At 40.4% G+C, this 12,023-nt stretch overlaps 1 protein-coding gene across 12 annotated transcripts in view; it reads left to right on the top strand.

Annotated features, from left to right (window-relative positions):
- LOC119735558 (inositol 1,4,5-triphosphate receptor associated 1-like) overlaps positions 1-11,773 on the top strand; it is a 77,009-nt gene extending 65,236 nt beyond the window's left edge. For 4 of the 12 annotated variants that reach the window (XM_038209302.1, XM_038209298.1, XM_038209301.1 and 1 more), the window contains 7 exons: positions 883-954; positions 1,938-2,006; positions 5,181-5,252; positions 7,080-7,231; positions 8,240-8,476; positions 8,945-9,085; positions 10,282-11,773. In XM_038209302.1, coding sequence (XP_038065230.1) covers positions 883-954; positions 1,938-2,006; positions 5,181-5,252; positions 7,080-7,231; positions 8,240-8,476; positions 8,945-9,085; positions 10,282-10,540 — 1,002 coding nt within the window. In that variant the 3' untranslated portion in view covers positions 10,541-11,773. The remainder of the gene's footprint in view (positions 1-882; positions 955-1,937; positions 2,007-5,180; positions 5,253-7,079; positions 7,232-8,239; positions 8,477-8,944; positions 9,086-10,281) is intronic. The other 8 variants (XM_038209308.1, XM_038209307.1, XM_038209303.1 and 5 more) reach the window with 5 other exon arrangements.
- Positions 11,774-12,023: the final 250 nt, after the last annotated feature.

The following is a 12,023-nucleotide window of genomic DNA, read 5'->3' as shown; positions in this document are numbered from 1 at the left end:
TGCCACGAGGGTTTTTCTCCGGGCCCTCCGGTTTTCCTTCCCCCCGGAAAAATCAAACACTTTCGATCTCAGGCTGTGCTCCGTGGTCATATATGGGTCGATGTGGTCGGCAGCCATAGGCGCCTTTACGTGCCAGCGGCCCGACCACGTTGTAGCCGCGTCCTTAGCAATTCAGCATCCCAGCTGCGAGTAAGGATGATTAGCCTCCCAAATTATTATTATTATTATTACTATTATGATGAGGGTATGCACTCATAGTATAACATGTAGGTTGTGGGTTAACGTTGGGAGGTTGGCATTAACTTGAAGACCTGATATTTCCTCTGAGACGTGTTGTGTTTTGAGGTTATTGGACGTTTATGGCTAGGTCATGCATACACATGGACTGGAATTTAGCTCAACGACAGCAGCCTGGGAAACATATTCTATAAAAAATAACCTCAATTAACTTCAATTGTCGTTCACTGTGTTACTTTTTGTCAAAGTGTGACAAAAGTGGTGGTGTTAATACTCACATACTTCAATGAGAAATCCTGTTGTGGATATTTGGGTACACATTTGGTCGCGGTTGGAAGAAAAGCACGGCATGAGATGGCACTGACTGGATCCCAGGGCCTCTTAGACCTGATCTTGTTCCATCTAGTTCCATTCCAACTTTTCTCTAGTCATCACGGTCAAACATAATTCACAACCTCAATCCATGTCACCGTTCTTCACTGCACTGCATGATGCATCATGATCATCATCAACATTTTGGATTGCTGTTAAACAATACATATCATCATCAGTAACACATGCATGCTCGTCGTCCGCACCACACACGCACTGCATGAACTGAATAATCTGGGAATTCTTGACGACTTGCCGTTGTGTCTCCTCTAGACCGGTAGACGGCGGGCAAGCGTGGCTACAGTGGTTGGATCGGGTTTGCTTAGCTCCTCCTACGCTTCACAGGTGAAGTTAACCTCAACAATAACCATCGTTACACATCTTTCCCGAAATCCGGTGACACCACACACTGATTTATACCTACAAACTAGATTGCTGATACAAACTAATCATGTTCATCCCAAAAGTGACTTTCGTTTTCTTTCGTGTAAAACTTGTTTGTTGGTCTTGTTTGTTTGCATTTCAGTGTCTGTGCTTAGTTTCTCTGTCGGTCTGTCTTTGGGATGTGTCTTTTCCTCCTTGTCTAAGCAATAGTTGCAGTGTTCATGTTCTGAAAACAACACTTATTACTTGTAATGTAATTTGTAAGAGAATCTGCTTCCTGTGGTTACTTCTTGCTTGTTTGTGATGTAATCTCGTTGCGTTTACTTTGTTTTATTTAATGGGGTTTTTTTTTTTTGGGGGGGGGCAATGCAGTTATTTAACTGTTTTTATTTGAAACAGAATTAAAATGAGGCTAAAAACAACTAATTTTCTTTGGGTGTGTATATCTGCCCTTTTTATTTATAATCAGTGTGAGCATAAAGTTGAAGTTTTCCTCTTTCTCTCAAAAACCCACACAAATCCTCTGTTCTGTGAATTGAAAAGTGACAATCATTAACAGAATTGTTTATTGCACTTCTCAATCCTTTTACCTTATTTTCTGATCCACCCTCTTTCCCATGACACTTTCCTTTTCGTTTTCCTTTTCTTTTGCCTTGCCATTTCTTTTTTTCTCATGTTTCTTTTTTCTATTTATATTTTACCATTTCCCTTTCCTACTCCTAGAACGTGCTCCTGTTAATTTAAAATGTTTTGTTTCCCCTTTTTAAAAAACTTTCCCCACATTTTTCTGTACTGTACTTTTTTTTTCCCTTTCGTTTTTATATCCTTTTCCTCTTTCCTTGAACATTGACAAGTTTCCTTTTTCCATGTGTGTGTTTGTCCATTTCCCGTTACCACTGACCGTTGCTAACCATTAACCATGACAAACTTTGTCCACTCACCAGCCGCTTTCATTTGGCGGTCAGCACTTCCGATCGCAAACGGAGCCCTCTGGCATTAGCCTGGGCCAAGGGGTAAGGATGGATGAACTAGCAGTGTTGTAGTCGCGTCCAGCATATGTCCTGAAATGTCTTTACGTGTAAATCATATGTCTTTCAGTCCGAAGCATCACATGCTAGATATACAGGGTGTCTAAATATTAAAAAAAACACCTCAAAGCGTCCTCTTTTTCACAACTTTTAAAACAACACATCGCAAATATCTATACATATTTAGAGAGTATAGTCCATTAGTTTTTTCAACATCGAAAAAATCTTTCCCATTCAGGTAAATATTTATTGAGTTATGGCCAATTAAAAACGAGTACCGCTTTTTCATTTTGTCCACGGTGACTGATATTTTGACTGCCGCAATGTTAGAACACGGACCGAAAGTTGCATTTGTGAAAAAAAGGCTACCAAGTAGAGGGCAGAGACAGAGCAGCACAGTAAACATCTAAGAAGTTAACCAAGCAGTTCTTTTCAGGACTACCATTACTTCCAAAAGAATAAAAGACCATTATTTCCAAAAAAATATGCTGCACAAAAACTAAACAAAGAAAGATTAAAACATTTAAGAAAACAAAACTACCCTCACCCCAAATCCATTACATTCCTAACAAATGACAATTGAAGACCGTGGACAGATTGAAAAATCAGTACTTATTTTCATTTGGCCATAACTCAATAAATATTTACCTGATTGGAAAGATTTTTTGTTGTTGTTGGAAAGCTACTGAAATATATTCTAAATAGGTATAGATATTTGCGATGTATTTTTTTTAAGCTTTGAAAAGGAGGACGCTTTGAGGTTTTTTTATTTTTTATTTTTTAGACACCCTGTATTAATTGTGCCGAAGAATTCCTTTCTTCCCTATCACTTGTGACTGGATTTCTCTTTCACTTGTGACTGGACTTCTGATGGACTCAACTTCAACACTGCGACCTTGGCATGCTCACCATCAGTGACCTATCAAATTTGTCAGTATCACCATGTCTGTGCCTGTAGGATAACCACAGCTAACTTTGAAGTCTTGAGTTAACTGGTTCTTCTGTGAACTTAATCTCTTCTCATCCCTTTTCATCTTTGAAAGTGAAGTTTTGTCTGTTAAATTGTTATTGGTTGTAGACTCGTCCAGCATTTTATTAGTTCTCTGTGTTTGTCTTCAGTGTAGCAAGGTGTGTTTCTAAAGGGCTAAATTCAGATTGGTGTTATTAAAATCTTTGCATTTATTATTTGTGAGGGCCTGGGCCCAATTTCACGGCGCTGCTAAGCACAAAAAACTTTGCTTAGCACAAAAAAGTCTGGCTTATAAAAGCAGGTTACCAGCCAAAACTCCATGTGATTTTCATGCTAAGCAAACAACAGCTGAATACTAATCACGAGCAAATTTCATGCTAAGCAAACAACAGCTGAATACTAATCACGAGCAAAATACATCACATGGAGTTTTGGCTGGTAACCTGCTTTTATAAGCCTGACTTGTTTTGTGCTAAGCAAATTTTTGTGCTTAGCAGCGCCGTGAAATTGGCCCCTGATTTTCACAAATTGTTTGGGACATTTCTTTGCAAGTAATTTGTGATAATTTTTGCTGGAGCTACACAGCTACACAACATGCCCTCCAAATTTCATCCTGTTTTTGTCATATTTAAACGCTCACAGCCAACATGCAGCTAACAATGCATTAATCTTATTAAATGTGGAAAAGAAATTTGCTAAGTGAAAAGTCAAGGAATATAGTAGTGGTTTTGATCAAGCCTAAATGTCTTGACTGCATGCTATTGTCAATAGTTGTGTTGTGCTTTATGGTTAAAATATGTAAAATTGCAGAGAACCTCGACTGTGTCTTGTGTGGTTGATAGAACATCCCTGTCTTGTCCTCTGAAATGTTATGTTTCCTTTCTCACGTTTTGATCGTACTGATGTCTTGTTTCATACAGGGTGAGTAAAAAAAGCAGAACCCAAACCCATAGAAAAATATTTCATATTTAAAGATCTATGTAGCACCAAAAATAATTAAGACTGGTAAGCCAATTTTAGAAATTACTTTAAGATGATAAAATTACGTCAGTTGCTCAATCCGTTCAAATTATATCACCATTTAAATGAAATGACCCTAAAATCTCTTTCGTCCAAAAATGCGATTTTCAAGAATTGTCGTTACAATTGTCTTCAAACATCACCAGCGATAAAATCTCAGTTTTAAAAATATTCAACAAAGTCCTTTTACAGGCCCGTCTTTTCAAAAAAGTGGATTTTATAAATCATATTGTTTGTCTAACCAGGGTTGTTAATAAACATAATACTACAGTTGTTGAAACAAGTATTCTGTGTCATTTTCTTTGTTGTTCCAAACAGTCAGAACACACAGTAAATTGCTTTTTTGGACGAAACTGATTTTAGGGTTACTTCGTTTAAATAGTGATACAATTTTAATGTGTAGAACAATTGAAATAATTTTCTCACTTAAAAGAAGTTTAATAAATGGGCTTCCAAGTCATAATTAATTTTGGTGCTACATAGTTTTTTCATGTGAAATATTTCTTTGTTTTGGGGTTCCGCTTTTTTTTTTACTCTCCCTGTATGATGTCACTGGAGGCAGTATTCAGGCTAGTGGTGCTGGGAAATCTCCTTGAAAATGCAACAGACAAATTATAATAATTGCTATAATCAGATTGGGAATTTCTTCAAGCTGTTGGAAAATCGTGTATTCTGCTCCATCTGAGGATTCCTTTAGCCTGTAATACGGTCAGTTCCCTCCAAGTTGACTGTAAAATATTGCCTCTTGTGACTTGGCCCTTGGGCAGATAGGGGCAATATTTGGGGGATTGTTCTCTTTGATGATAAAAGCATGGCATTTGGCACACACAGTATATCTTAAAAAAGATATTTGGCTATAGGGCCCTCGCAGATTTGTCCTTTGAACAAATAAAGGTAGAATAACAAGCAATTTTCAAAAATGGCTGCCATTGCTTGTTATTCTACTTACATTTTTTTCAAAGGACAAATCTGCGATGGCCCCATAGCCAAGTATCTCTCTCATGACATACTCTGTGTGCCAAATTCCATGCTTTTATCATCAAATGAAACATCCCATCGCCTATCTGCCGTTGTACCTCATAAACGTCTCGTTTCACAGTTTCTACTTGGTGATGGTGATTGCTTTTTCCCCCCAAACTAACCCAATTTTCTTGTCCTTGTACTCGCAGTCCCACTTGACCGGTGGGGTTAGACGGACATCCATGCAGCTCAGCGCTTCACTCAATGCTGCCGACTTCAAGGTTATTAATAGTAACTTAGGATGTTGAAAATTTAGTTTGATAAGCTTTCAGCCACAAGGGCGGATGGGGGGGGGGCCAAAAACAAAACCGATTTTTTTTTTTTTTTTTTTTTTTTTTTTTTTTTTTTTTAGTGGTATCGCAATAAAGACAGGCACTGTGATGTGTACACCACCATCTTTCCTCCAATATATTTGGTTAAAGTGGTCAGAAATAGCCTCAGATCGCACCACAGAGCATCTAGAATCCAACATTTTTCTGGGCCCTTAAGCGGGCCCCGAACCCCACGTCGTCATTTTTGGGACCCACTTTTTGGGGACCAAAATCTGTTTGGACTCGTTTATACTACGCTGCATCGGGAGTCATGTTTATTACGTCATGATTTACTATGTTTTGTTTGCTGCCCCCAACGACGACTTTTACACAAATTGCACGTTCGGGTCGAAACAGGACCTGAAAAACGGCTCTTAAAAGTACCTTTTGTACTCATTTCATGACAGACACAATAGTCATTTTTATTTCATCACACCTCAGGCTACATATACCCGAAAAATGACGGAAATGTCTTCGAGCATTTCACAACCTCATTAACACTAACTGAATGGTTGAGTAGCTTCCTGTTCATTAACCCAAAGTGAGTTAATTTGGTTGCACTGCACTGGTTCTCAGCACAAAAACAAATATACAGATTACAATTTTTGTCTAGATTTTTGGATCAGTGTCTGCAACACATTCAAAGATCAAGTTCCTAAGCTGAATTTGGGGGGAAAACACTTGACTTATTCCCACAATAATGTACTTGTGAGGTTCTGATCTGGGCCCAATTTCACGGCGCTGCTTAACAGTTAGCAGAAAAGTTGTGTTTAGCATAGCAGAAAAATTTGCTAACCTTAAGCACTATTTCACGGCGTGGACGTGCTAACGGTCGCGCGTGCACGGAGATTTCTATTGTTACGTCACTAAGTTAAGCAAAATTTTTCCTCTGAAGTAAGCGTGCCTTTTGCTGTGCTTATGCTTACGGTCTCCATGAAATAGACGGAGGCTCTGTTAGCAGAAAATCGTGTGCTTAGCAGCGCCGTGAAATTGGGCCCTGTACTGTTAAAATATTTTGTAAATAAATGCTCTCTCATGTGAAGTGACATTGTAATTTCGCTGTGGTCCAATTGGGCACTGTGGTCCAATGGTGTTCGACTCGTGTGCAGTGGTACATGGGTTCGAACCCTAACGGGGAAAATGGTGCTTGTGCTCTTGGGCAAGACACTTAACTACAATTGCCTCTCTCCACCTAGGAGTATAAATGGGTACCTGTGAAGGTAGAGACCAAATTGCGCTGATATCAAACTGCTGCAGAAAAAAAATGGTCTCATTCCTGATAAACAGCGATAATAATTGTGATGGAATTACAGCAATATAAATTATATGTGTAATGGTACCATTAAGGAGACAAGTTATTGTAATTTCTTCGCACGATGGGAGACATCGGTCATTAGGGAGACATTTTCATGTCTCCCTAATGTCACAGCCCCCTTTTAGAGGCAAAATTTTGCCGTCGCATTTATATTACATTTGTTGCTCGTGGTCTAATTAGTAAACATACCGAAGTTTGTGGGAAAAAAGACAAGGGAATATTGGGTTAGGGCACATTTAAGTTTGAAAAATTTTGTGCACAAGTCTATGGGAAAGTCTCCCTATTACCCCATTACCGGTAATTATTATTATAATTATTATTAATCTGAGTCTTTGCTCTCACATTTTAAGTTGTCAGTTAAGAAGTACTTGTGTATGCACACATTTTTATTTGACTTGCCCTGTCCACCCTTTGTGATACAGGAGGCAAAGGCCAGGCTGGCTGGTAGCCTGAGCCCGGGTAGACATACCCCGTTGTCGCGGACCGATAGCTCCATCATCATCAACCGACGGGCCAGCGATGAGGGCCAAGCAACTGAGCATGCCTCACTTGAAGGGACCATCTCCGCCCCAGCGTAAGAGCAGATTTTTTTAAGCATTCTGCCAAATCCAGACACTTCTTGGCAGAGCTTGAGATGGAGAAATGACCCAAAAAGCAACTTTGGCTGATTTTAAAAAAAGAATATTATTTTCTCTGAATATGTCTACAATATTCTGTAAAAGTTTCAGATAGTAATAGAGCCTCTTTGGTACTTTTTTTTGGGATATTGTACAGGTGTTACAATTCCTGAAATGAAAAGCCCAAAACTTGTATCAGGCAATTTCTCTCTCTTAACCTTTCTGACATCACAAACCTTGAATGGGCGTAATTTCGCAAAGGAAAGTTCTTTTTAAGAAATAAACTATCGTGTATGGGCAATCCACATTGGACAATCTACATTTCATATTGTAACAATATTTTGGGGAAAAATTCAACCCGCTGCCCAGAAGTGTTCGTTTTTGACAGAAAATGTCACATTCTTGAGACTGTAGATTTAAGCAAACTTAGAATTACATTGTAGCTACCAGTGCCTTTTATTTTTCACTCCTCTTCACAATTTAGGAGCACATAGGCCCAAGGCCTTGGTGCGAATAAGAAGGCTATCCATTGTTTTAAGTGTTGAAGTTTGGGTTTGAAAATTACTGTTTTGTCCAGTGTATTGTGATTGAAAGAAAGTAAAAGGTTGTTATTTGCATTGCTTATTCCGTGCAAAGAATACTCCACATGCTGTGGGTACCTTAAGCTTGGCCTTAAAGCCTTTCCCTCTTCAAAATCATACCGTCCATAATTCTTTGAACAAAGATACAAAAGCTAGCTGTCATTCTTATTTGACTAAAGCCCACATACGTTTAGGTCACCCTGTGATAGCTTCTGTAAGATGTGGTATTTCCAGCTTTTTCTGTCTACTTGTTTTGACAGCCTAGCATAGAGCTAAACAATTGGTGATTTTTGTTTATTTTCTAAACTCCTTACTGTTATTCTGTAAGTTTTATCGTCTAATTCCTCCCCCTTTTTTTTCTCCTTTTTTCCCTGCTCTTTGCAGTCTGAGTGCGTCCAGCCCGAGTGGGTCAAGTCCGCTGCCCAGCCCAAGCAGAAGACATGCTGTATCCCTCCCGGCCACACCCAATGCCACGACCATGGCCTCACCGGTGGCCACGGCTATGACCACACCCAACACCTTTCCCAAGATTGTTGACCCGGAGGCAGTCAAGAAGGGTCTGGCCGAGGTAGACAGCAACGAGGCCAAGAATGTCAAGAAGGAGGAAGTCTTCCAGAAAGGGTGAGGGATCTGTCCATCCCCCCCCCCCCCCCCCCCGACCAATTTCATTGCACTCTTTATTATGTTTGACCCTTCCACGCGTAATTTCATAAATACTTAGCACTGCCAGGCGGCTTGCGAGGAAAATTAACACGCTTATTTGAGCACTGAGTCCATTGGACCAACCAATGTGACTGATAAAGCTAAGGGTCTATCGACTATTGCTGACTAAAGTCTCAAAGTAGTGCCGAGCTAAAATATTCCGAAGATTTGAATTAATTTCGATGTTTGAAACGTTTAGGACCATTTCTTTGGGACGATCGTCGCAGTCATTGTGAACAACTCCAGAATCTAGTCAATTGAAAATTGATTCATCAGGTTTGCTCGTCTGAAACCAAAACTCCATTTGAGTCGCTACAGCAGTTTGATTAAGTGCCATCAAGACCATCAGGACCATCAGTCTGAAACGGGTGTTTTGATTGCTCTTAGGTATGAGGAGGGAGTCAGGACCCAAGTCACCCACGAGCTGGCCGACTTGAGAGAGCAGCAGAAGGCCTTCTGCGATAACCTCGAGGATCTCATCGATCAGGCCGAGGAGGAAGAAGAACGGGAGGAGGCAGAGAAAGAAATGTGAGTTACCTGGCATTGAGTGTTTTTGCTGTTAATTGAAACAAGGATTCCTCAAAAGCGGCGATGGCACACAAGCCTGAAGAACCTATTTGAAATAAGTTTAAAAAAAAAGGTAAAGGAACCCATAACCATTATTGGCCTTAGGGGCAGTGGGATGTTAGAGGTCCACTGTGTCTTGGGCGCGGCATATAAGTGGCGGTGCCTAGTCCTCTCCTCTCGCCGTCTTACCTTCCCTGAACGAATCAGGTACCCATTTCACTGTTGGGTCATCAGAGAGAGTTTTCCAGTTTTTGGTCCAAATGGGATTCGAACCGCCAACCTTCCACTCTGTAGCTCCACGTTCTAACTGCTCGGCTACGAGGCCCCTCTCAATTCTAGCGTCGCGGACATTACCCATTTTTTGTACTTCAGGAGCTCAGTGAATAAACCTGAAAATGTAATGTTTGTTACAGCCAAAAAATAATGATTCAGAGAAATCCAAAACTCCAAGAGTGTAACCTTCTTGACCAATACTATATAATACGATGGATGTGTAAGATTAAAAAACTATATCTTCAGGATTATTCACTGATCTCCAGAAGTACAAAAAGTATCTGATTTGTAATGTCCCTGACGCTGGAATTACCCAGCGAAGAAATGGTCATTGTTAACCCTAATCAGGCCGGGTTATTTTGGCAATCTCTCTCGGCCATCAAGAAGATCTCGGCCATCGAGTGACGAAAAATTTTGAAACTCGGTACATGCATAGAAATTCATCATGAACATACCCAAGAAATTTCATGACTATAGGTCAAACGGTTTTGGGATGATGGCTAATTAACTATTCATATGTACGAATGGTAATTCTGCTCTGTGTACACGACGTATATGGGAAAATTCAGTTTTCACGGCGCTAGCAGAAAATTTTTCGCTACGCGGCAACCCTGGTCCAATTTTTATGTTTTTGGTATCAAAAAGACGCACAAGGCTCGAGGCTAAAAAGTCTCTTTTTTTTTAAGGCTATCGCGGAAAAAGTTGAGGGGGGGTCCACCCCCCCCCCCGGCCCTTTTAGGGTTAAGAGAGCCCCCCCCCCCCCGGCCCTTTTAGGGTTAAGAGAGGAAAGCCATACATTAATATTTATAAGTAAGAAATGAAGCTAATAATACCAGCAACCTATTGCCAATCATGTTTTCTTTTGCTTGGTCTCCCTGCGACAGTCAAGCCGACAAAAGCAGCAATAAACTCTTCCAACGACTCCAAGAAGTGAGCCAGCGGTGGCCACGCGCCGTCCGCGTCGCCCGCCTTGTTCTCACCCTGTCTGTCTTCCTGATTGCCCTGGCGTACGTCTTTGTCACCGTAGTGCCTCTGGAGTCGTGCCTTAGCGGGAGCCCCGTCTCTTATTCACCGTGGAGAACTCTGAAGGAGTTTCTGTGGCCCTACACGGAACTGAGACACCACAATCACCCGCCACGATAGTATATGCTACCTCCGTTCAACCGGCTGTATATACACATTTATATCTATCTATTTACGTGAACCGTTTGTGGCCTTGAGGTTTTCAGAAATGCATACTGCAGATTTGATATGTAGCATCTCGCATGGGATTATTGTAGGGGAATCTTTGCAGAGCTTGTGCTTTGAAGTGTGTAATGATTGCACAAATGCATTTATTATGTAAGAAAGTAACTTTATTTTTGAGCCATGGGGGGAACAAGGGAGAATTTGAGAATAGGAAAAATTTTCCTCTTGGGTTCACTATATGTTCAAATATAAAATCTCTGTTTTCTAACTGCATCCTGGAAATTCCATTTGATCCCAAATGGGAATACTGGCACTGGTATATTTGCACGCTTACTTAAGACTGCTTTACCCCTGTGGAAACTACTCTATGTAATCATATGTAGGCAGATTCGGGGATTAATTATGCAACTACACTGTGCATGACCTCAAGAAACTGACCAATCAGCGGACGCCTGCTATAGCGCGTTAAGTGAGTTCCCCGCGTGCGTAAACATCAGGCCCAAGATGAGTAGCATGTTTGTACAGGTCGTTACAAAAACGCGGCATTGAAATTGACCAGTCAAAATCTTCGTCCAGATTTCGGAATGAAATGACGTCACTCATGCTTAGATATATATCAGACGTGTGACCAGAGTTGGGCTCCGTGGAGAAGGGGTGATACTCAGACTACGTGGAAACATGGCATCCTCCCATTTGGAATAAACTTGTGATCCTTAAACAAATTTTGATAATGAAACGGGAACTTCTTCGAGTTGAATTAATGTTGAAGTAACTTCATTAATGCTATAGTGGTATATTGGAAGAAGCATAATCACCTTTCCATCCCAAACCAATCCCTGCCCCTTAAAAAGTAAAAAAAAAGAGGGCACAGACTTACTGGAGCCTCGGTCATGGGCAAGGCCTGTGAACTCAATCCCCTACCTTACAAAAATGGGAGGAAAATGCTTTTTGCCTGAGCAGGTTCTAGAAATCTTCACACTGGGGCTTTTAGGTTGAAAAGTTCAGCAGTGATTTTATTTTTAAGGTTAACTCTTCCTAATGTGACTACGGTACTTGGATTATCCTGGAACATTGTAATTCAGATGGGCATTATTTTGGTTACGTAACTGCATCTATTGGAACATTTTCTATGTGATCATTTGATATATTTTTTTAATTAAAGTGTGATTTGTTATAGGATGTTCAAAATAGAAAAGAAAAAATTCTTCTTTTTTTTCTAGGCTAGGCTTGGACTAGCTGAACAGAAACTTTGGCTAAATGCTGTCACATTGTATTTTGCCATTATGATAATCGCGTACCATCCAGAAATTCAGATGACATGCACACATGCATCAGTGTCATTCTTTAAATTTGGGGTCCCAAGCGTGACATTTGTCCTATCCCCGTTACCACAAAACTTTTTTAATTTGCCGCTCAAGTATCATTAAAAAGGAATTCA

Source organism: Patiria miniata, unplaced genomic scaffold (genome assembly GCF_015706575.1).
Source record: "Patiria miniata isolate m_02_andy unplaced genomic scaffold, ASM1570657v1 HiC_scaffold_29, whole genome shotgun sequence".
Taxonomy (NCBI): domain Eukaryota; kingdom Metazoa; phylum Echinodermata; class Asteroidea; order Valvatida; family Asterinidae; genus Patiria; species Patiria miniata.
The sequence above is the reverse complement of the archived record's forward strand: the minus strand, read 5'-3'. Positions and strand labels throughout refer to the sequence as shown.